Source organism: Vigna radiata, chromosome 1 (genome assembly GCF_000741045.1).
Source record: "Vigna radiata var. radiata cultivar VC1973A chromosome 1, Vradiata_ver6, whole genome shotgun sequence".
Lineage (NCBI taxonomy): Eukaryota > Viridiplantae > Streptophyta > Magnoliopsida > Fabales > Fabaceae > Vigna > Vigna radiata.
The window spans coordinates 33,972,236-33,997,314 of NC_028351.1; the positions used below are offsets into that span (position 1 = coordinate 33,972,236).

Consider the following 25,079-nt stretch of genomic DNA (forward strand, 5'->3'; position numbering starts at 1 on the left):
CTAAAGTACTCAGACAATAATTGGTGCAGAGATGTAGATGATCAAAAAAACACATTTGAGTATGTATTTTTCATGAACAACACAACCTAAGTTTCAAAAGATATTTTCCAACACCAAAATATTAACATTTAACAAAAAAGGCATATATATATATATATATATATATATATATATATATATATATATATATATATATCCACAACATTATAAGATACATAAAATTCAGCGTTTACATCTATTCTGAACAGAATGGGTTTAGGTCTTTATTGTTATGGAGAATCCAAACTTACAAAATGAGAAAATGGAAGAAGATTGAGATATAAGGAAGAATACGAATTGTTTCCACAAGTCCTAGCAAACATCCACACTCTCCAAAAACGTGAGCTTTTGCGTCCAAACCTCCAAAGATCAGTTTCCTTCAAGCAATAGGAAGAAATAGGACAAAAATTGTCACATCAACATATCTATCACCCAATGCACATCCTCCATAGTTGGGCGCCTAGAACTAGTCATGCTCTATGAGAAGCTGGCACCCAACACCAATGAAATGTCGACAAGCACCCGACTGAGTCTTGGCCGCTGGGCGCTAGTTTGGAACAAGTTTGCACTCTTTGATTCGCTAGCACCAAGGCCCACGTAGGGGGCAGAGAAAATCTTTTGAGAGGACATCATATTGTAAACTTAGAAATATATCACAGTGACAAAATATGGATGCCAAGACTCAAATACGGAAGACTTTATGGATTGATACAGAAATTAAGCAATGAAATCCACATGTATATCTGTACCAAGCTTGGGTGATGAAAAATAAACTAGGGGCATGCTTGTTTTAATTTCATAATCAATTTCACCCACTCCTTACACCTTCCAACAAAAATCTATGGTTGAAATTATTTTTGGCACCCATTTAAATTATGTTCAATGATATAAAATAAATTCTATTCATCTCTAAACCAAATATTTATTCAGACACATATTCCAATTATGTTCGTTTATTGATTCAAACTACGTTCTATTCAAGGAGGTACTACAATACCAAGCTTGAAAATTTGCGAATTAACATCAAAGTGAAACTTACTTATAATCACAAACATGTACCACATCAAAGGTTTTCTTCAAGTCATAATAGTAGATGGTCAACGTGATCATTGACCTTGTCATCTCCTCCACCAGAAGGGTGTTCTAGCTCCCTGTGAAGGAGGTGGCGTAAGAATATCAAGCATTGCCTCCTTCTCTTTTGGAGTCAATGAAACACCTCTAACAAGATCCANAGCCATGATATGGACATTAGTCTTTTGTTTATGCTTCTTGTAAACCCATCCTCCTGCAGCTACAGCACCAATCAAGACCTATTTGAAAGAACATATTTTCGGAATCAGCAAAATTTAAACTACACTAAAGTAAAAAAAAACTCAAGTCCTTTCAGTCCTTCAGAAAAAAATTTACAGGTGATAACCACAAAGCTGCTGTCTGCATATCAAACTTGGGCGTATAGAGTACAGTCTCTCCAAAATCGTCCTCAAGCTTTTTGTAGATTTGCTTGTCACTCTTTCCAGCCCGAATTTCATCACGAATTAACTGAGAAACAGTACAAGTGTTTAAGGTTTGTTTGATAGAAACAAGGCTCACTTTCAAAAACCGCTAGCAAACATGGCTGTTTTTTCATTTTAAAGAAATTTTGAGCAGAAATGGAACAAAAGCAAACATAAAACTAGGCAACAAACTTCAAAATCTTAAAATATATGTTCTATAAACATAGGAAAATCAGTTATTTCACATGCCCAAAATTCCATCACAAATCTGGCATATTCTGTTTAATTTTTTTTAGCTTCATCAAGACAAAAATTCAAGTTAATGACAATGAAGGGTTCAAAAAATAAAAGACTTAATCCAAAGTAAATAAAGCTTTACAAACCATGTATCCAATTAAATCAGAAAGGGGGAGTTTTCTTTTTCTTTTCCTCCTGTGAGTTGCAGGAATGAAAATTGGCAGGCATTTAATTGACAAAAAGCCAAAGGAAGCCTCAAAGAAGATAAACTACACAAGTAAACAAGAAAGAATACTGCATAACTCCATAAAAGTTGAACCGTTACAACAAGGGAAAGCTCATTAAAAAGTAATGTATCCAAATGATACATTAATATTTGATAACTCATTCTAAAATTTACATAAAAAAAAAAAAGAAATTGGGTGTTTGATGTTAAGTTTTAAGTCGCAAACAAAAAACAACAATCTGATATTAGACTCCACCCTTATTGATGACGTTGCTCCCAAGTCATCACTTATGCACCAAATCATCTCAGTCCTTTCTCCAAATATTTCAAGTTTAGAAGTCATTTGATGTTCCAAGCAAGTAGTTGAATGAAACACAAGAAACTCGCTAACAAAATCATGTTTCAAATGGCACTAAGGAAATAATTAATAAGGACACCCATATTAGAAAGTAAAAGTACATAGAAAAGCACCTTTCTGAGCAAAATGGCAATGTCTGCTTGAGAATCCTCAATGGATTGACTCCCACACTCCGTGCACCTCACATTGTGACTAATGTTTCTAGCCCGAGCATCAACTATCATTGCATTCTTCACTGCATCATCCTCACTCGCCATTCCAACCTACCCAAACAAATACCATTAAAACATTCAAAGGAAAAAAAGGACTCTATGCTTAGCTGGAGAGAAAGTGATGAAACTTCTGTTTCGGCCACACATTTCACCAAACAGCTGCAAGGCCAAAAAAACAGGACAAGAACACAACAAAATGAAACCAAAAATTGAATCATGATGCCTTGCCTCTAGAACCTATTGATCATGAAAGTGAAAGAACAACATAATTATTCCCTATAGTCAAAAGCATAAACAACGTGAAAAGCCTTCATTCATTCATTTTTTAGCAGAAAAAACATTCCCTCCAAAACGAAAGGAAAATGTATATTGTACGAGAGTTTAATAGATGAATTTATTGAATATGTAGGGTTTCCTACAGCTATACTAAGATAAGAGTAAAAGGGAAACTAGGATATAGCAAAATGATTTTATATTTTATCTCATCATGCAGTCACCCTAAATAGGGCATGCTTGTTGAGCAAAAAGTGCCCTCGACTTACCAAACTCTATTTCATAAACTTAAACCATTCCAAACCAATTATTAATTAAATCAAAAACTCCAAATGATCCACTGCTAACCGGTATACCACTATAAATCAACCGATATAACATTCCAAAAGCCAAAGTTTCTCCACTAATCCATGCTTTAATCCTTGGCTAATCATTCTACCCCATTAACAAATTATTATTATTATTGTCATAACATAAACTACCATGTCATTCTTATTTTACTTACTATGCTTAAAAAAGCCAAATAAATTACAAACAAAACGTCCAGCTGCTTCATAAATTATGACACAGTACATACTATTCTTTTTCCTTTTAAATCTTAATAAGACACCCACCTTTATATTAATCATCATCATGAAAAACACTAGATTCAAGTTTTCTCTACCGTAATTACTCCAGACCTTAATATTTATAAATAAATTCTTATACAAATTAGCCTTCAACCATTCAACTAAAAATCTGCAATTTATCAACCCCAAAACAGTTTCCATTAACATCAAATCAACATACCCACATGTTCCAGACTAAACATAAAACAAATGGTTCAATCCACGGGATCAATTATTCTCTCTTATAAAACTCCCTATCATACAAATTCTCAATTTTCCATATTATGACAATAAAATCTCCCATTCGATTTTAATTGTCAAAACAGAATTCACACAACCCCCATCTGATTCACGTCATAAAATTTCCAGACAACTCTACCAGTTTTAAATCCAACATACATCTCAATTTATCCCTTTACAACATATTCGAGACATATACCTATTATTTCGACACATAATCATGTCCAGAAAGATATCAATTTCTCAAAACTTGAAACCAGAACACAATAATGCATCCATGGGACACTAATCAAAAAGGGAAATCAATATAATCATCCATTGTCACAACCTATTCAAGCCCAAGATTAGCTCCCCATACCTGGAAAATTAGCTTTTCCCCACTGCTCAACTCTTTCCACCAATTTCTGCAGCCTCACACGTTCGGCACTCCACTCAAACAACCTCCCCAACTTGCTACCCGTGTCTCGTAAATTCTTTCTCTCACTCTTAGGCTTTCCAGAATATTTGTCTTGGTCTCCTAAACTCTCAATTGTTTGCCCAATTTATAGCCTTGCTCACCACTCCAAAATGAATGTCACGAACCCTAGAAATTTAATCCCCCCATCCTCGGATTCTTCTTCGCCATAACGCACCTCACTTCCTCTTAATTTCTCTACTTCCGTTACTCTCCTGAAGCATTGGATTCCTTTCATCACGCCGCATAAAAAAAAATCCCTTTCGCCCTAGGTTTATGAACGAAAAGAAGAAAAAAAAGGGGAAGAGAGAAAACGAGAAAAGAAGAGAGGAAGAAATGAACTTACTACACAGTATATTATCACTAGGCCAAACAGTTATTGCTTCAGCAAGGTTCAAAGCCAGCGCCACAAAGGGGTAGCACACCACACGTACCACCAGGCTAAGCTTAATTTGCTAATATATTAACCATTTAATAGATATATAACTCATCTTAATTTGCACATTTCCGTTTTCAATTTAACCAATTATTATTTTATTTATTTTTCACAACAGTTTGGCATATTCACGAGACCTTTTCCCCCACAATATTAAGCTCTAACCTCGCATTTTTATTAGATATATATAAAACCTACAAGCTTCCCCTACAACTCAACTATTCAATGGTGTCTACACCTAGAGTCTTACATCTTTCTAATATGGTGCATGGCTTTTAAATAAAACTTCGTACTTTCATGATTTGCACAAATAAAGAAAACAAAGAACCACATACAAAAACGTACAAAAAGTACATGCATTTAATGTTTTAAACATTATAGACCAATTAGACATTTTTCATGTATCAACACATCATTTACAATAAAAAGGTACGGCGTTTAATAAAACTTTGTTTTAGAGGTTTAAATGTTAAACGCATTTTCATCAAACATTGTTAGTGAGCTATATAACATCTTTTATAGACTTATCATAAATGATTTGCTTATGTTGTTCAACATTGTTTTTAGCAAGCATATCCTTTAGACGATTTAACCATTGAACGCTATTTCGTTAAGTATTTGTTTGTTAAACTTCAAAACAAGAGTTATTAGATTGTCTTGTCTCTTTAGAAGATCTTGTCTTAACACGACGAAGGTTGTGCTTAAGTTTGTCCAAACAAGGGTGTGTTCTTGAAGGAGGTCGAGAATGGTTGTTCACATAAGTTGTCTAAAATCAATTATTCTTAGCTTTCTACCTTTTTTATGTCTTAATTTGTTGTGTGTTTATAAGTAGTTACATCTTGAGTTGTATTGATTCAATTTTCATCACTAATCCCCACTTTTTGGTTTATCTAAATTATTTACTAAAGAGCTTATGTGCCAAATCAAAGATTGGAAGACCATAGAAGTAAGAAGAATTGCAAAAAGAGCGTCACTTATGTGTCGTTGAGTGAAAAACCTCTCGACTTTCAGCCACTTGGGCATCGTCGGGCTATTGCTTAGCATCATTCTTCTCAGCTTTTCACCACTTGAGCGCCATTGAGTTGTCGTTGAGTGCCACTTATGTTGGTGTGGCAGACTTGACCTATTTAGCTCGAAAACGTGAAGGGAGTTTGATAGGTATCCAGAATTCACTAAATAGATGTAAAAATAGATTACACATAAGAACTTAATTAGAAACCATAAATTGTTATACCAAGGTGGTAAAAACAAAAGAACATCAAATGCTCGAGGTTTTTCGAGAAGATCGGTCTCTCCATAATTTCCCTTTTACAACCAACTAAGAAAACTGTCTACCATAATCTAACATAAACAAAATATAAAATATAAAAGATAATTACACAATACAACTTCAGGAGGTAATAACTACCTACTAGGAAGTTATAACTACATGCTTCCTCTATTTCTTCTCACATTAGCCTTGCCACTAAACCTATCAATACCCCCTTGATGAAGTTTCAACTTGTCCTCAAGGTGAAAAGCAAGAAACTCCTTGATGATGGTAGTTGCTGCTTCCCAACTATTTTCAAAAGAGTTAGATCTTTGGGCGGTTAGACATGAGAATTCTCTCTTGGAGTACTTGAAGGCTAGTTAGGATTTGTGGGAACGTTCCTTTCTTCTTTCTTGGGTTTCCTCCTTCTTCTATTTGTAAGCTTGAGTTCTCCATGACAATGTAGAGTTAATTTCATTCTTGTTGGGAATAGACATAGTCACTGAACTCTTATATAATATGCAAATGTTTTGAATGTATATATGCCTCTTTTATTGAATGTTAGTATTTTGTTTCTTCTGTGAGAAACTCTCTGTTCCCACTCATCACCGCCACACGATTGCGAACACAAATTGGAGTTGCAGAGCACACTTCCTCCATGCCCGACTGCTTCTCATCCAAATCCAAACACACTATCACTGCATGTTGGTTATTGTTATTTGCAAAGACCCCTACTCCCGAGGTGACTTTAAAGCCACCACCGTTATCCTCGGATTCAACTCCAGAATTTCAGCATCAAATCAAGTAGAATTTGAACCGAGATTTTGATTTTTAAGTAAAATTTGTTATTTAAATTGAAAATCTACGGTTTTTGGAATGTACAGAGTAGTAATAACCACATCTGGAATTGACTAGATTAATTTCTATACGTGATAATGTTTCTAAAACAGAGAACAAACAGTTCATAGTTATGTAAATGTCATCATATTTTATCTTTTTTTGTATTTTCTATGTGTTTTTTATTTTTATTATTCAATCATCATGTTTGTCGGGTGTAAATTGAAAGCATAGAACATAAAAAGAACATAAACCCTAATAAGAACAACAAATAACAAGAGCAAAAAATTATAATGTCATTCACAACGAAACTCATAAACAAGCCAGTCATGCTACAGCGACAAAAAGAGGTAATCAAGTAACAAACCTCGATTCACTCTCGCTTCTCTCTTCTCCACGCTTCTACAACTCTCTCTTTCTCTCTTCACCCTCTCTTTTCTTTTTGTCTCCAAAATAACCTTAACTTCATCCCTAAACGGCTACGAAATACCCATTCATTTTCCTGTGACCTGAGTTGAAATTTGTGATTGTCAAAAGACATAAAATGGAAAGTATAGACATTAAAGGCCCGTAAAGAAATAAAAAACAGTTTTAATTAATTATTATTTTTAATAAAAAAAAACTTATTTTCTCTCTTTTAAATTTTAAATCTTCTAATCTTTAAAAATTTTAGCTTTCTAATTAATTTTTCAATAACATTTTTTTAATTTTGTCTTTTTTTTTCTTCTTTTAATACATCATTTGGTCCTTACTTTAGGGGTTTTGTTCCAAGTCGTCCTACGTGTGCACTTTGATGAATACGTGGCACGTATGAAATATTTGAATGTGTAAATTTAAAACAAAAATTTGTAAGATAAAATTAGTCACACTTATATATTATAATTTAATTTTTTTCTCTAATACATATAAGATATCATATTTCAATATAAAAATTTGATTTTATGGTAGTTTGAAGAATATAAATGTGTACTTTATAAGTTGATTATGGTGATATCTAACAAAGAACTGGTCTTGCATGCCTAAGAATTGATACTTGAGGTTTTAAACTCCTTTTCTGTTACCTCTTCACTAGCATAAATTGTTCTAAAACCACTCCATAAAATCTAAACTTTTAATAAGTCTGGTTCTTAAATATAAGGTGGAAAATTTTCAATTTCAATATCTTCTATTTTGGTAATTCACCATGATTGTAGATATTAGCTGCCTGACTTTTTGCTTTAATTTTTTATCCTCATGAATAATTCAGATTTGGCTTGGTTATAACTTTGAATGGAAAGAAGGACAAAGTTGCATCAGGGTTGCTCAACCCATTTCTATCCCACTTGAAGGCAACTCAAGATCAAATAGCAAAGGGTGTTCTTGTATGGTTTAAGGGAACAATTGAAAGGTGTGGCTTGTTATCATAATATTTTTTTATTAATTATTCTTATCAATGTATGTTCGAATCTGAGTTGAAACTGGTCAGTCTATGCTTATTCAAGGTTATCATTTCTTCCGGTACTCAACTCAACATAGATATAGTATGCTGTTTTGGAGTCCCGTTTTTCATGTAATATGAGGTGCTGAGGCTCTCTTGCGAAATGGCCAACCCCCTCACTGTTAAAGTCCATCCTAGGCGTGGACTAAGCCCTTAAAATAATAATAGCAATCTTTAAGTTTGTCTAAGTTATTAACTTGAAACTCTGTTTTAATGGAAAAAAAAAAAAAAAAGAGGGAGGAAGGTTTTGCATGTGGCAGGGGTTGGTGGGAGGTGCATGGCCCTTTGGAGGCACTAAATATTAAGTGTATGGCCCTTTGAGTCATCAGGTTTTTCTCTTTTTTCTTTTTCTGGTTTTTGGTTTTTAAGTTGACAGTGAAGTCTGAAGTTGTCCGGTTATAAAAAATTAGATAATATCTATTTTCATTGTAAATATTGGTGAAATTAATACAAGTTTTTAAGTTTGGCTCTACCATTTAAATAAATGTGTGGTTAAAAACTAAAACAGAAGTAAATAAAATCATAATACAATATGCAGAGCACATAAGAAACAATAATGTGATAGTACAGAGTGGTACACATACACCAATGGGAGTTTAGGTACAGACAAGATAGCAGACGTGATTACATGATAATTATGAGTAAGGATTGAGTTTGATAAAGAAAAGAACGTAGATAATTATTTATTTGGGTGATGGATTTTGCAAGTTGTGATTTTTCCTATTTGGAATTTGGCACTATGCAGTGACAGACAAAAAGCTTGGCCTGATCTGGTTCAAGACGAAGTACATGGTTCCCTGAGGTTTATTGTGACTCCTATGCACAACGACATGTTCATTACTATGGGTGGGGGCAACTCTCAACTTGTCCTCAGCTCCTATACCACCACTTATGACGGTTTACACCACAAACATCAAAAAATTGGACCACATTGATCTGTATCTTCTATTTTCTAGGGAGATGTAAGACTTCAACTATATATGTAATTGACAGCATAGAGAGGTACATCTTACTCAAATTTAGCACATACATAATAGGGAATGTTTTATTTATTACAATGCCTTTTATTAATCTTTTTTCCCCTTTTGCTCACTTTCAATTTCATTTCATCTAAAGTGTCTTTGCCCCCATTTCAATTAAATTTTTACTATCATCATACCATCATAGGTAAAACCCTCTCTAAATCATTAATACTAAAAATTTTCGGCAATTTCGTCTACATTTAGTTGGCTATAACCATTTAAGTCAAACCAATTTAGTTGACCCTGGTCTTCAATTATCCTATTCTTGTCAACTTCAACTTTATTCCACCTTCCTTTTATTCTCTAAATTCCTCTTCAAGAACTTGCTGTTTCATTTTTACTCATTGCACTTTTTCAATCATACTAACAAATATATATAATTGTGTAATAATTTCTTATATAAATTACTCTAGCCTTATGCACCCTTTATAACAATAAAGTGACGGTGGTGGAATGGGTATGCAGGAACATCTTTTCAAATGGATTCGCCATCATTTCTCGCAGCAGAGGTAATATATAGTAAAATTTAGCTAGATTTTTTATAGTTATTTGACTACCAAATGAGAGGGGCCATATAATGGAAATGGTTTTTATTTAAAATCTGTGAAGAAGTTTATAATAGAGAAAAGTTACTTAAATTTTATAAAACTTTATTCTGTTCGAAATATGTGTTAACATTATTAATTTTTTTCAGGCCTATGACCTTTCTAAAATTTTATCCTGCCTTTTAAAGTTATACATATACAAAAAATGTTTCCTGCTACTTATCTAAAGTTGAAGCATGACAACACGGTATTTTTCAGTATTCTACTATTGAAGGAATTACACAAAAACTGCTATCCAAGTTATTATTTAAAACATGTTGGTAAATTGTATCGTAATGCCACTGTAGGTACACATGGTGAACTAGACTTGCTTTATATCCAAAAACGATGGTCATCAACAGTCAATTAAGCAATTCATGTTTCTCACTATGTCATCCAGGAAAACATGAGTTACACGACAAACTTAGGGCCTCACACCAATTTTCATGACTGCATTAGGCTTGAGAATACTCATGCTTTTATTTTGTCTTAGGTTTTTTCTCACGTTTTTTTTTATGATACGAATATTCTTTATTTAATCAGGGGCTGTAATAATTCTTGTTAAGTAGATCTCTCGGCTGAATTAGCTTAAAACTATTATCACTATTGGAGATTTAAAATAATTCTGGTAAAGTTACTAAAAGTGTTCCTTCTACATGAAACATTAGAGTGTTACTGTGGATATATATCAGTCTGATACACAACCACTTGATACAAATGGAGGCAACTCAAGATCAAATAGCAAAGCGTGGTTATTCAATTGTTCTTGTGTCTGGACTTGACAGTGATGCCTTATGGTTTACCAAGGGAATAATTGAAAGGTGTGGCTTGTTATCATAATATTTTTTTATTAATTATTCTTATCAATGTATGTTGGAATCTAAGTTGAAACTGATCAGTCTATGCTTATTCAAGGTTATCTTCTTCCAATACTCAACTCAACATGTAGTATGTAGTCCAAAACTGATCAGTCTATGTTGGAAGTCCCGTTTTTCATGTAATATGTAGTCCAAAATTCCATTTATATTTTTTGTGTTCTTGTACTTTCGAAAGTAAAGGGAAGTACTGGGATTCCTTTGAAAGTTAAACTCAGAGACTAAATGAATTGTGACTCTAAGGTTGTAAGCTCAAAGTTTGTTCTCTTACAAATGATTCTAGGTGACATTTAATTTCACATAGATTTGCATGCTTGCTGAACTAATTTCCTATGCTTCTTTAGGTTTGTGTGCACTCAAGAGATATTAGAACGCGTTTTTACTATAGAATCCAAAATTGCACAAATTGAAGAGGCAATTGCAATTCAAGGAAATAATTATATACGGATGAGCTTTGTAAGTAAATATCTAGCTATTTTTAATTTCAATGGCAGCAATTAAAGGTCTGTTTAAATTAACTTGTATATATGTAGGTAGAGGAAAACCAAATAAAACATGTGGAAAGCACTGAAGGGAATTTTGAAAGAAAATGCACATGTATTTCATATGGTTATCCTTTGAAACTATTAACTAACTTGTATTCAACAAAAATGGATATATCTAAAGCATTGCTGAAATTTATAATTGCTGCAACTAAGAAGATTTGTTGGCTTTGCTCAAGCAGGAAGACTCAACAGGATACAAATGAGGAAAAATCTATTGTACTTTACAAGGTTAGGAAAGTCTTGAATATCCTAATCTTACAGATTTATTATTTTCTTATCTGTTTCTGTGGATATATATCAGTCTGATACACAACCACTTGATACAAATGGAGGCACCAAATGAGAAGCAAACCCAATCCCACGTTTATATTACAATGTTAAATTACTTTTCAGAAATAAAAAAACGTATTCCACACTAAAACAATTGAAATAGAGTATTCCAAACTAAAACATACAAAACCCCTGAAATCGTATTGGACTCTTGCAATTGCAATTGAAGTAGCGTAAAAGTACATAGTATCATACAAAACCTAACATGTTCAATTCCAGAATTTTATTTCAATAAGGGAGAAGACTCACCATAGTAGTGTCGTTCTCCCTCAGATTTGCCTTAGAATTGACGCGAGTGAGAACGGGTTCTTAAACCCAGTACACGACCAAATATCCTATGCCCAGTACACCAACACGGCTCGAAAACAAATGCTTCAGTGACGCGATCAAAACCTGATGGAAAACGCATTTTCGTGAAAATAGGGCAAGAAAGAAAAGAAACAGAGAAGAGAAGGTGGAAGAGGGAACGAGATACCTAAAATGGCAGCCTTGAAACGAAGGAAATGAAGGAACCCTAGCTTGACGCACGCACAGATGAAACCGGAACAGAGCAGAGACGCGAGAGCCACACGAGATAGATTGCAGTGAGTAATAGGTGAAACGATTACAACCTCGTAGCAGAAGTGCGAAGTAGAAATCGAAGACGCATACAACCTACCTCGTAGTAGAAGCGCGAAGCACAAATCAACCTCGTAAGAGAAGCGCGAAGTCGAAATCGAAGACGCAACAGGAGAACCGCGAATTGAATAATTTTAACACGCTTATCTTAGAATACCAAATCACGTTTTCTCAAGAAAGCGGTATCTATTTCACTTTCACAGCGCTTATATAAACAAGTGTATTTTAAATTATTAATTAAAAAAAGTTAATATTAAATAGTTATAGATAGTGATTTTTTAACTAGTGTTATCTATTGTCATAGTTATAGATAGCATTTTTTTTCAAAAAGTGCTTCTGACTTTTGTTTTTCTTTATTTTGACCTAAGTTATCCAAATGTTATTATAATTTTTCTTTTAAATTTACTTATTCAAATATATCATACGTTATACATGCCACGTATTGATCAAAATGCACAGGTCGTTCAGTTTTGGCCATGGTGGCAATTGCACTGTTATGTTTTTAACACTATAAGCCAAAATGACCATGTTGAACATTTTTTAACAAAATAGGAGCCTTACTAAACTTTTTTAAAATATGGGACCACTTTGATCAAAATCCTCCCGGACCAAAAATGATGTATTAAACATTTTTTCTTTTTAATTTTCATTTTTCTATATTATTATTATTATTATTATTATTTATATATTTTGTTTTGATTATATCATTCTCTAAAAAACTATTTAAATCTTAATTTTATTTTTAAAACATACCAAATTTAAATGATCCTGACAAAATTGAATGTTTAACAACTATGATAACAAATATATCTGAATAGAAATCAATTTTAGTATAAATTGTAGATGAGCCTGATGTGTGAAGCAATTCCTTTATGGTAGGGATGGGAAAATAAAACTGTGTAGTTTACAAGAAATCATCAAGTTTCATCAATTTTAGTATAAATTGTAGATGAACCTGATTTGTGAAGCAATTCCTTTATGGTAGGGATGGGAAAATAAAACTATGTAGTTTACAAGAAATCATCAAGTTTCATTTTTTTACTAGGAGTATTGAGGTTGGAATAGGGCTAGTATTTGAAATGTTCCAAATTTCAGGTCAGGAATTATTCAAAAATTGGTAAATTTCAAAATTTTATCATAACATGAAAATGTCTTTTCAAAAATTTAATATTTAAACGACATAATTTATTCAAAACATAATAGTTTCAAAGCAGTTGTTCAATGAAATAAAGAAGGAAATAAAATAACTTCAATTACATTGTCTTAAAGTTCAAATGTAATAACCTTAAATAAAAATTTCAAGTTTTTCCCTCGTCATCTCTCGAATCTATCATGTCTCAGCACCATCTGCTCACGTATAACACATCATACGATCATAGCTGATAATATCATTCACAACACACAAACAAAAACACGTATGGGGTAAGTTACCAATAAAACAATTATAATAATAATAAGATATAAACACATTTAATATATCAACCAAAAATCACCCCATACCCAAAAGTAATAACAAGATTCTTAATCCTCTAACATAACAACTTAAACATAATGAATTACTCAATTCTTGATCCTTGATTTTCAATTCTCGATCCTTGGCCCTTGAACCTTGATGTCATCACTAACATCTCACACATAGACCCTCGGTCTATCCACTCATTAGCGCCTAAGTTAACTACCTACTATAATCATTATAGTAACAAATAGCATCATCTCGAGCATCTCAAATATCATGATCATCATCATAGATACACCACCATCATGACTATCCTAATAATGAACAACACTATGAGCATCACTGTACCATAAACACCGTAATGGAAAGAGTCAATCCTACTTATGTACCCTACCTCACCGACTATAGCCGCTCCTACAAACTTAATTTGTAAATTCCCCATACAGATTCGCCCGAGTAGTCTTGCAATCTAGCTAAGGAACATGTAATCCTGCTACACAAGGACAAGAAAAACACCAACACCCTCACACAAGGAATGTTCAATACCCAAACAACTCTTCCTATCCACACAAGGGAAAAGAAAACACCTATCCGCAAATAGCACCAGTATTTATGAGGTACAACAAGTAGACTTATCCTCCACTCTCATGATCATCAACCACATACTCAGGTACACCCTAACACTCACTCATGCTTCAATCTCAACCACAAGTCAAAACTGATCCTAAACATATCTATTAATCTCATTCTCTAATTATCATCATATTCCACAGCTTCTCAAGTCTGGCTCACATCCATTCTTCATCAAAATGCAATGTTTCTAGTAAAAATACTCTGGGATAATCGATTATCATAAATGATAATCGATTATTCCCGAAATGCACACATGTAAACAAAATCACTATGATAATCGATTATCTAAGTGTTTCTACTCAACAAATCACTGAAATCCATCATGAATGAAGGGATAATCAATTATCATTCCAAATAATCAAATATTCCTAAAGCTCAACTCACACTCCCCCAAAATCTCATGCATGCATTCAATAAGAGGATGCTAAGAATGAAGGCTTTGAAGATATATCTACTAAAGGACAAATTCATTGGTAGTGAATAAAGACACTGTTCCTTACCATGACAGAAAAGGCACGGATTGGTTGAATGGGTAGGTGGAGCTGGTGTAAGATTGAGTCGTAGGATGTTGTGGGAATTGCCCAAATAAATTATAATAGTGACTAGCATATTGTTGATGAGGGTATGTGAATTTAAGGTTTAAGGGATGGGTTTCCTGTTAGAACTTAAGGGTATAAATGAAAGTGGATGGTGTTTGGGTTTTGAGTCTCGCAATTTATCCTCTATTAATTTGGCCAGGCTAATAACTTGCGAAATGGAATAAGGATTATGGATGATGAGTTCTTGTCGAATATCAGGCTGTGGACTTGATAAAAAATAATTAAAGATGATATCAGGGAATACAATTGCATATTTTTTTGAAATAAGTTTGGTACTTTATGACAGTACCATGTAGTTTGAAAAGTTCTGCCTGGTGGTTGGTGTAAGAGGATGGGCCAAAATGAAGTTCAAGAGATCAAGGGAAAGATGGTGAATCGGTAAATAGGTTGTTAAGGTGCACCCTCTTAAATGAGCTATGGACATCTCCTTTCATGTGGAAGGCAAAGGAGATTATCTTTATTTAAGAACAACTTATATATTATGATAAACTTTAAATATAATTGTCATGCCTCAATTAAATAAGTAAAATGTTGATTACAACTTATACTTCACTTTTATAAATTTCTAAAACAATATTATAAAATTCTCATTTTAGATCCTCCACTTTTGTTAAATAGCTGTTCGAGAATCATTTGCATTCATATATGAGTTCTCGTATAACATTTGTTATACAATAATTACACATACACACATACAGACAAACATAAATAATATATACACACAAATAGTGTATCACATACAATATCCAACAAAGCTAATAACTAACTTTTTCAACGTACCACAATAACTATATCAACTTTAATTAATTTATCATGTTTTAATATCAACTTAACAATGTCTTTATTCATTTTTCACTATTTATTTAAAATACAAGATCATATATTTTAGAATCAGTATAATACAAGGCATGACACTTAGATCCATGAATAAGAAGAGAAGATACATGTACAAGACAACATGCTATCAACTTTAACTTTTATGGACTATTTGACTCATAATTTTCTCCACAAAACTTTAAATAAGATGATTCTTGTTTTTACTGGAAAAATATACTCAAAGAGCTTTCTTATCACTACAAGTTTGAAAATTTTGAACTACTGAACTAGTTGGAAATAATTCTCAAAATCAACGTTTTATCACGTTTCTAAATAGTCAGAAATAATTTTCAAAATCAACTGTTTATCACGCTTCTAAATAGTCAATTCTGACCTTTACTGACTGTTTTATTCATAATTTCTTTCAAAGAACTCCAAATGAGATGATTATTGTTTTGTTGGAAAGTAGATTCAAAGAACTTACTACTAACTTGTAATTTTTAGATATATGAATAGGTACAATTAATTTTATTAAAATTATTGACCTTTTGAAATTTGGTTTCATATCTCATTTTATGATCTTTATGTCCATTTTCCCAGCTAATTAAATGTAAAAATTCTGATTCTTCTAGTCAAAACACAGGTTTATATGAGAAGAAGATTTGAAGGAAGAAATGATCCCCACTTTGAAGGATAGAAAACAAAATTATGACAAAGAATGTTGTCCTAATAGCCAACGTATAAGTTCCTTTCTTATTAAAACTTCCACAACCAGATTCAATAAAGTTTTCCCTATTTCAACTCAACTGTAGACCAGATTCAAGGTGTTATACGTAAGAGTAACAATTATACCTTATATCAACTAAACAAAGGTCTATCCATCAAAGAAAGAAATCTGAAATTCTGCTCTAAAAAGGATGAAGAACTAAGGAGAATAAGGCTATTATGAATGGTAACCAAATTCCATCTAGCTAACGTAAAATTTATTCCAGAAGATATTTTATGACTTTTGAAAAGTTTTTTTTCGAAAATACATTTCATATGTTTTGGAAATTTTGTTACAGAAAACATATTCTCTAAGTTAGTTCTAAGAAAATGTTGTTCCAAAAATTTCGAAAAACTTGTTCCGGAAAGTTTCCAAAATATGTTATCCAGAAGTCACGTTTCTGTAAGGCAAAATGGTCAACAAAAAAATTTGAGGGGTCTGCAATGATATTGAAATTGTTGGGGTGTAGAAAGTAAAAGTCTATTATTTCCTCAACCTTCTCACCACGGTCCAATACAACCGAAAAACTGAACTTCTTACAAATTCATCTTAATGGACACTGATTCTATTGAAGTATCTCACATAAAAAACAGTAATGGAAACTTACAATTCTCCAAAATAAAAAATACTAAATATAATATCTACTTAAGATTAAAACCATCCCCTTCATACAATAAGATATTTCTTGACGAACATTTAACCCGTATAATATATATGATTATATTGATGTTTGGTTTATATTCTGTCTCAATTAAAAAAAAATTATGATTTATCTGCTTTTGATATAAAATATCATTAAAGTTTCCAAATTAGTTTATCACCTAGTTTCTTGATTTTGTATCTGCAAAAAGGAGTACAACTATCATCATACATAACAAGCATGAGCTCTGTTAACGAAACAATATGTCAATATAGATCTTGATTCTAACCATAAATGTGATATATAAGTGAGTTTTTAAGCATGTTTAACAAAACCGATTTAAATGTGAGTTTTTTACTTTATTTATATATTATAAATTAATTTTATCTAACCAAGATGAATATAAATCTCAGTTTTAGAAGCTGATTTATGAAGTTGAGTAAATTATTGTAAGGCCAATACTACGGAATGCTATCACTTAGAAATTAGACTTCTCAAATATTTCACCGATCATAGTAGCAGCTACTGCAACAATCATGGTTCTGACTTCTTAATTACACAATTTAATTCATCTCATACAACATCATGAACCCCTCTGCAAACTTATCTATCACTTTAATCATGAGAAAGAACTATATATTCTGGAATCATCATGCTTCTGAACAATCATTATGACATATGTAGTATAATTAGAACTATGAATACATGGTGATAATTCGAAACTATCTACTTTGCAGCAGCATCTTCTTCCTGCCACATATCTACCCAGTTTTTCTGAATCTGTTCCACCCCAAGAAAAGAACCATCCTTTTCTGCATCCAAACTTGCAGACAGCGCCCCATATGCAATCCCAACAGAGGAAGCTCCAAAAGTCAAAAAAGCAGTCATAAAGGCTAGCCACCGTGGTGCATCATACACTTGGTTTTCCCTAAGCACACCAAAAATGTGCATGAACATCAACCCCAACCCCATTGGCACCCCCACACAGAACAAAATCCTACGTATTATCCTGTAAATAACTGTGCTGGGAAGCTCATCATCAGCATCCCCATCATCAATGTTTTTCCTTCTAATAGGCCTCTCATTGGCATCCTTTCCTACGGTTGGAGGAGTGGAAGAAAAGCCTTTGGCACTAGCATAAGGCTTTAATGTGCAGAAGGGGTGGTTGAGCTTTTCTGTAGGGTAAGAAGCTGGGAAGTTTGGTCTGCATGGAGAAAGTTTTGAGAGAATGATAGAAGAGTTTGGTGCACAAATCAGAGTTTTCATGGCTTCTCTTGTTGTGTTTGGTTGTTCATCATGCTTGGAGTGGAGATATTTTATTCACGTATATCTTATCCATAAAGTAAATGGTTGGTCATGAGCCTCATCATCTCTCTCATCATCGTTTGAGATATTTGTTATAATACTACTGATATTTTAAATACATTTATTAAGTTTCACACATCAGTTAAAATATTTTACAGGGTCAACACATTAAAAGTAAATATTATGTCATAAGCAATAGTTAAATGAAAATGTGAACAACTTTTCCAATGAATTGAATTTTATTGTATTGATTTTTGAAAATCAAAACCATGATGTTGTGAACATGAGGAATCTTCATGCCACTGAGATTGAACAAAATAAATAGTAGAAAGTTCTTTATCGATGATCAGAACCAGAAGACCTCCGTGATGATCTTGATTGTGACTTAAGTGACTGCAGCAGATTGATTCTAATGCTGAAAATAAGAAAAATTGAAGCATGGAATCTGTCAATTGCTGTAAATTTATTTGGGGGAAGCAGAAATGAAGGAGGTAATATTAAAATTCAATTCAAATTTACTCACTTCTTTTGAACGTGAACATATTCATCAGTTTCATCCAATATGTCTCCCTTGTAAATGAGAAAAGTAGGTAGCAATCAGCATTGTAAAACATGATGAGTTTGACGTTTCAAACAATGATGAAACATTTCACTAAACTCCAATGAATCAAATTGGTTAGTTGGTAGCTTAAAAGTTTAAGATATTAAACGGCAAAATCAATACTTTGAAGTGTCTTCTGCATTAATGACAGTATATTATAAAACCCATTCTAACCTGTAACAGTTCCTCCATGACATCTTCCATTGTGATGATGCCAATAACCTCGTCATCTATAACATCTGGAAGAGAAACTATTTGTTCTTGTGAGAAATATTCAGTTTCTTGACTCGCTTCACTGCCTAGTTCCATGACATTTCTTAATGTTGGACTATGAAATTCCGCATCACTGGAGTTCAAACAGGATTCATGTACAGAACTTCTCTGACTCATTTCAATGACAAAGGAAGAATCAGATTCTGCAAGTCCCAGATTGACAAAGATAAATGATTTTTTCTCTCCCAAGATTGTAACTTTTTTCTACTTTTGTTTTGCAATTCATCTAAAGTAAAATGTTGTTCTGTTTGGTATGATACCATGGCTAAATTCTGTAAGATGTTACCTGCAACAACTTCAGCATGAGCCGAATTTGATGTTTTATGAGTAATTATATTAAAATAGGTGGGTGCACCCACAGCACGAGTTGTAGTGCTCTCTGTGTCTTTGTTGGATTTCATGACAATAGCCATGTGACTGTGACCCTTCTGGAATTGATTCAATATCTCATATAGTGGCCAACTTTCATAAACTCTGTTACACAATTATTAAATGAAAAATATCATATAGTTAGTACAGTAGTGATTACTGCATGAATGAAGATCATAATTTCCAATACATATCTATTGATCTTCTCACTTTTCCTTAAAAACAGTAATTTTACAATTTGTACAACATTAAATGAGGATCTTTTAGTCTCACTGTAACAACATTTTACATCAATAAAATACTTGATATGGTTTCAGGCTTATGTCTTATAAATGGAAAAGACAAGTTCTCCTACATAGATCGATTATTAGTAAAGTTGTGATACTTCGCACTATTACCATGATGACTAGAAAAAACATCAGTATCTACGATCGTCAGTGATGATGTTAAAGCTGAGATGGAATCTGGCTTTTATTTTCCTGTCAAATTAGCTCTATTACCTTGGAATTTTCCTAATAATCAAATTCTTTATGGGTGTCTCATCTTCAGGGCGGCAGAATATCAAGTTTTTAACCTGTAGAAAAGAATTCATAGTACTACTATATGAATACAAAATATTACTAAGCAATGTTTAGAAAAAAGCTAATGTACTGCAAGTAACAACATTGTCTCAAATGTCAAATGGAAGCTTTCTCTTTTGCCTTTATTAATTGATATGAACATGATGATAATTCCATACTTTCCAAGTTCATATATTCAAGATTTATCACAGAAAATACTTAAATCCACTATATTTCCCTTCTGTCATTTTGGTTCTTCAATTGCTTACCAATATGAGGCCAATGATACTTTTTGCGTGTCCAGAATGGATTGGTATTCGACTGTGACCTTTGCTCATTATTTGTGTCATTGTATGCCTGATGACAAAGGTGAACTGCATTTATAGATGAAAAATTGGGAGAAAAAAGTTTATGTATGTGACTTCAAAGTTGAGTTATGACAGATTACATGTCAAGTTTAGAATTTATATCAAGAGAAAAAGTTTGAGATATGGGTGTCATTGCATCTTTAGCTGTCTTCTGAGTCAAATCTATAGCACCTGTGATTATAGAAGTTTCATGATGTGACAATTCTCCACCTTTCCCTGCCTGCATGTGAATATTTTAGAAACTAATCTCATACATGTGATTAAGTTAAGCAAGAGAGAATATACTAATTAAGAGGAAAACCTCATTTGCATGTAAGTCCACAAATGTCTTCAACTCTGATCTTCTGAGAAGAACTGAATGTTCTTTCCCTAGACCCCAATCCAGCACCTACCAAAATAGAACAATTTAAAACATATTAACTAAACTTTCTAAAAAGATGAGTTTTACAGTAAAATCACCTGATATTGATATATACTCATGAGTTTTTTCCTTGAAAAACTGAAATAAATGTGTCTATGCTCTAATTCTATATATTTCTTTAGCTTTTCATTTTGTGCATATAACCATGAGTTGCACAATGAAGCAGTTCTGTTATTTATAACTTGTTGCAATAAATCATCAATTACAAATGCATTGCGTGACAATGACAATGAATAACAAAATAAATACAGAAACAAACACAAACATAACATATACTTTACCTTACTAGCTGGATAGGTTATAGGGAAGAAGATCAGCAGAAGCAGTTGAACAATGGGAGCCATTTTTGCCCCTAAAGTCAGTCCATGTCGAGAGCATATAGCTTGAGGTAAAATCTAAGATGATAAATGTAACATGAGTTAATTTAAGAAAAGAAAATGCCTTATTTCAGCATTGTTTGTTGGTGCATCTTTCAAAAGAAACATTACCTCTGCAAACACAGTCACCAAGGGTGCCGACACGAGAATAGTAAACCAAGAAGGGATGATTGCGTCCATAAAAATTGGCAGTGCCTTGAACAAGAACAATTAGAATCGCACTTTTTGTGAATTTCAACAAAATCATTATAGTACCTTCATTTAACAGCTAAAAAAACTTGTTTTTTTTCCCAAGAATGTTATTAGACCCTTCTTGCATGATGTAGAGCATACAAGTAGTGTAAGTATTTGCTTAATCAGCAATTCAAGTCAAAAGGGATTTTGTCTAAAGGAACATCTTGGAGAAATAAAGGAAAAACCATTATAATTACTTCAATATCTAGTACATGTGCTTCTTTAAGTTTTATAGCCACATCAACTAACTTCATGTGCTATATAATACATACCTCCATAGCCAGTGATTTTCCTAGAAGAAGGGTACACAGGACAAAATGTCCATTCTTTACCAAAGGTCTAATCCTTTCTGCAGATAAAGTAAGATAGTAATACCAATTATGATAAAGATCTTAAAGCTGCATGATGTATGACATGTGTTCTGATGGTAACCTGCATTCTTTCTGTCTTTTGGAAGACCTGCCTTAATGAGGACCTCAAGATCAACTAGGTTGAAGGACAGTAGTCCTAGAGCAAGGCCAGATGCAATGCCTGCCAGAGACACCAACAATAGACATACCACAAAATAGCCCCAAAAGTCAAGATCACAACATGGGAACTGATATTCTTTCATTGTGTGAATGGATCAAGCGTACTAATATTGTGGTGTATGGTGAAATATGTATCCATATTTATTGAGTGGTTTATCCAATGGCTTGGCCTTTGAAGAGAACTGGTCATGAGTACTTGTGTAAGAACATCATGACAATAAGGAAGAAGATAGAAGATAGATACAAATAACATTCGGCTCAAAGACTCTGTGAATGGAGATTCTGAGATGAAAATGGCATCAAATGGAATGAAGTACAGGAATGTCACTATATATTAAGAAAGACTATTCTACATCAATACCAACCCTTAAAAGATTTATTTTAAGTACTCAAACAGTGCACATTTTTTATAAAAAGGATACTATTTTGTATATAATTAAGATAAATTGTTTTTTTATTTTTATACTTTCAGTTTCTTAAAATCAAATTATAAAGATTGGTGTATCAACAAAACATATAAGAATGTCATCTGCTAATGAGAATTATAGTTTGACAGGAGGAATGGTTTGGATTTCTTACACTGCAGACAGCAAAAATTGATTTGATTGCTCAAATGCTTTTTGCTATAGTGAAAGACAAAGAAGGAAAAGCAAGTTTAGGGCCTGGTGGAGATATCATAGTGAAGACTTTGATTAGAAAATAAAATGAGACAATGATTGAGGGGTTGAAAAGGAGATTGTAGATACAAATAATGATGTAATGTAAATCTTCATTGGCTAAGCAATAATTTATTTCCCCATTTTTTGTTGTTGGCCAAAGGAACAAACCTATGACTCAGCATTGTAGCTATACTCCAATTAGTGAAGACAACTCCTCACTAAGTTTTAATTTATTCATGATGGTTGACCAGAAGCATTAAAATTCCGATAATATATATGAAATTTGATTAGAACCAATGGAAAGTTGCTTGCTTGCCAAGGACAGCCTTAGAAAATTTGCTTAGTTTCTCTTTGAAAGAAGAAATTATTATCTAATTACAAGAAAGTAAACTTTTTGTTCTTTGTTTCTGTAGATAAATACTTTGGAGAAATCTCTTCACACACTCATTTTTTCTTCGGTTTTCAACTTCTGTTATCACAACACACACAGTAAAACTGATGGGGAGGGACATGATCAGTGAGTTTCCTGAGACCCTTTTGCTCCACATAATGAGTTTCATGAACACAAAATATGCTGTTCAGACTTGTGTCTTGTCTAAAAGATGGAATCACATTTGCAAACGACTCATCAATCTCACATACTCTCCTGTTCCAAATCTCCCGAAGAAAATTGGGATTGAAAGGTTTAAGAAATTTGCATCCTGGGTCTTGTCTACACGAGATCACTCATGTTTCCTGCATAATCTTGGTCTTCACCTTTGTTGGACAGAACCTGAACTCTTAGACAAGATCATTAAATATGCTTTGTTCTGTAACGTTCAGCAGTTGATTTTAGATGTATATTCAGGCTTTAGACCTGATTTTCAGTCACTCCCTTTAATCTTTTGTTCTCAGTCTCTGACATCTCTCGAGCTTTCCATTGCATGGAACTATGCTCTTATAGTACTTCCAGAATCTCTCCACATGCCAGTATTGAAAAACTTGCATCTTCAAGGTGTAAGATTTACAGCAAGGGACAATGATTCAGCCGAGCCCTTTTCAAATTGTCACTCGTTAAACACTTTAGTCCTTAGGTACTGTTCTTTGAAGGATGATGCACAGGTGCTTTGCATATCTAATTCTAGCCTTTCTAGTTTCACATCATATGAAGGACAAACTTACCAAATTCTGCTTTCTACTCCAAATCTTAGTTTTTTCACCATCAAGGGTTCTGCCACTCACCAACTCTTCTCCACATGCAATCTTTCTTTTCTTGAAGCAGTAAATATTGACGTGTCTTGGAATGGACGTTGGGCTGAGAAAAGTTCAACCATCAGTTCAAACATCATGAGATGGCTGCAAGTGCTTGCCAATGTAAAGAAACTGACCTTTACTTCTTGGTATCCCTTTCAAATCATGTTACATGTAAGTTACTTCAGCAAGTTTTTCCTTTATTTTGTTCTTGATGTTCATATCATTTTTGCTTTCATATGTCAGAATTTGTGCCTGTTTTCAATCTTGCATTTGAAATGTCCATGTTTTGATTGTGTAGGATTTCTCTAATCCCATTTCAGTGAAACCTGAACCTCCGAGCTTAGTAAGATTGGAGTCACTGAAAGTGGTTAAGCATTTCTCTGTAGACGTATCTGATGAAGAAGTAAACACAGTAATGGAGTACTTGCTTCGGGGCTCTCCAATGGCCAAAGTTCACATCACAAGAAGGGCTTAATTGATATACATATGCTTAGTTGTTTTGGTGGAGAATTTTACAGACTACCCAGTTTTTGTCTTTTTTATATGCTTTCTTTCTCCTTGTCCAAGATATTGCCTTGTTTGCAACGAATGGTAGAGATTTTTGTTTTGTATAGTTTGGACGAATGTAAAGTTCTAAATATTTGATAAATATCTATTTTTCTTATAGTAGGTGATACAATAAATTTAATATGATGAGAATATTTTCTTAATGAAAAAAATAGGAAAAATCATAATAATTGAAAATTTGATAACAAAAAATTAAGAGGTCAACATTATATACAAATAATTTTCAAATAATGCAATGAAAAATATTTGCTCCAAGTCCAATGCAACTCTTAAAGTAAACACAGTGGTTGTGACGTGAGCTTCAAATCCTACAATAATTGACTGAAATCAGTGTAGAAAAATCCAAAGCATGCAGGAAAAAAAAAGAAACTATTCTTTATGACATTTTACAGCATTTCAATTTATTTTCCACAGCCTAAATAACTGCATGAGGTTGTAGTTTCTTGACACCTTGAGTTCTTTACCAAAGGATAAAGATAAAGTGTCAAAGGAAAAAGCAAAAGAAGAAGAACTGGCAGGTATATATCTATAAGTCCTTTTGCTTTCTTCCCTTCTGTAC

General features: G+C 33.0%; 4 protein-coding genes across 15 annotated transcripts; 1 reads left to right on the forward strand and 3 right to left on the reverse strand.

Moving 5' to 3' along the window:
* Positions 1–241: 241 nt before the first annotated feature.
* Positions 242–12,281, reverse strand: LOC106772884 (cytochrome c-type biogenesis CcmH-like mitochondrial protein). Of its 12 annotated transcripts, none has more exons than XR_002668082.1 (6): positions 11,971–12,281; positions 11,745–11,888; positions 2,467–2,616; positions 1,447–1,578; positions 1,079–1,349; positions 242–416 (listed from the first exon to the last, which is right to left on the reverse strand). XR_002668082.1 is itself a non-coding variant. In XM_022781732.1 (6 exons), exons 3-6 carry the CDS (start codon positions 11,745–11,747, stop codon positions 1,158–1,160), a joined length of 477 nt encoding a protein of 158 aa, XP_022637453.1. In that variant the 5' UTR covers positions 11,748–11,830; positions 11,971–12,009; positions 12,154–12,281; the 3' UTR covers positions 242–1,157. The 12 variants fall into 12 exon arrangements, 8 of the variants coding, with proteins under 8 accessions (XP_022637453.1, XP_022637362.1, XP_022637417.1 ...); XR_002668079.1 differs by having other exon boundaries at positions 242–609; XR_002668074.1 differs by having other exon boundaries at positions 242–619.
* Positions 12,282–17,514: 5,233 nt separating this feature from the next.
* Positions 17,515–18,339, reverse strand: LOC106767152 (uncharacterized protein PAM68-like). Its single transcript, XM_014651990.2, has one exon. The coding sequence runs from the start codon at positions 18,287–18,289 to the stop codon at positions 17,750–17,752; it is 540 nt and encodes a 179-aa protein (XP_014507476.1). The 5' UTR covers positions 18,290–18,339; the 3' UTR covers positions 17,515–17,749.
* Positions 18,340–18,805: 466 nt separating this feature from the next.
* Positions 18,806–22,147, reverse strand: LOC106762209 (DUF21 domain-containing protein At5g52790; the record flags this gene model as incomplete). The annotated part of the gene is made up of 11 exons (XM_022780731.1): positions 18,806–18,898; positions 19,104–19,345; positions 19,489–19,676; positions 20,072–20,145; positions 20,401–20,488; positions 20,580–20,719; positions 20,801–20,887; positions 21,202–21,315; positions 21,409–21,492; positions 21,804–21,880; positions 21,964–22,147. Coding segments are annotated over 11 exons (1,329 nt in total), but the record flags the coding sequence as incomplete, so codon positions are not given.
* A 1,071-nt stretch (positions 22,148–23,218) lies between these two features.
* Positions 23,219–24,534, forward strand: LOC106762217 (putative F-box/FBD/LRR-repeat protein At4g13965). The gene is made up of 2 exons (XM_014645997.2): positions 23,219–24,124; positions 24,252–24,534. The coding sequence occupies exons 1-2, from the start codon at positions 23,219–23,221 to the stop codon at positions 24,426–24,428; spliced, it is 1,083 nt and encodes a 360-aa protein (XP_014501483.1). The 3' UTR covers positions 24,429–24,534.
* The last annotated feature ends 545 nt before the right edge of the window (positions 24,535–25,079 follow it).

Bases quoted from the DNA above. Each gene is read 5' to 3' on its own strand.
- LOC106767152 (XM_014651990.2), bottom strand. From the start codon at position 18,289: ATGAAAACTCTGATTTGTGCACCAAACTCTTCTATCATTCTCTCAAAA.
- LOC106762217 (XM_014645997.2), top strand. From the start codon at position 23,219: ATGGGGAGGGACATGATCAGTGAGTTTCCTGAGACCCTTTTGCTCCAC. The intron at 24,125-24,251 runs GTAAGTTACTTC...TTGATTGTGTAG, and splicing joins CCTTTCAAATCATGTTACAT to GATTTCTCTAATCCCATTTC.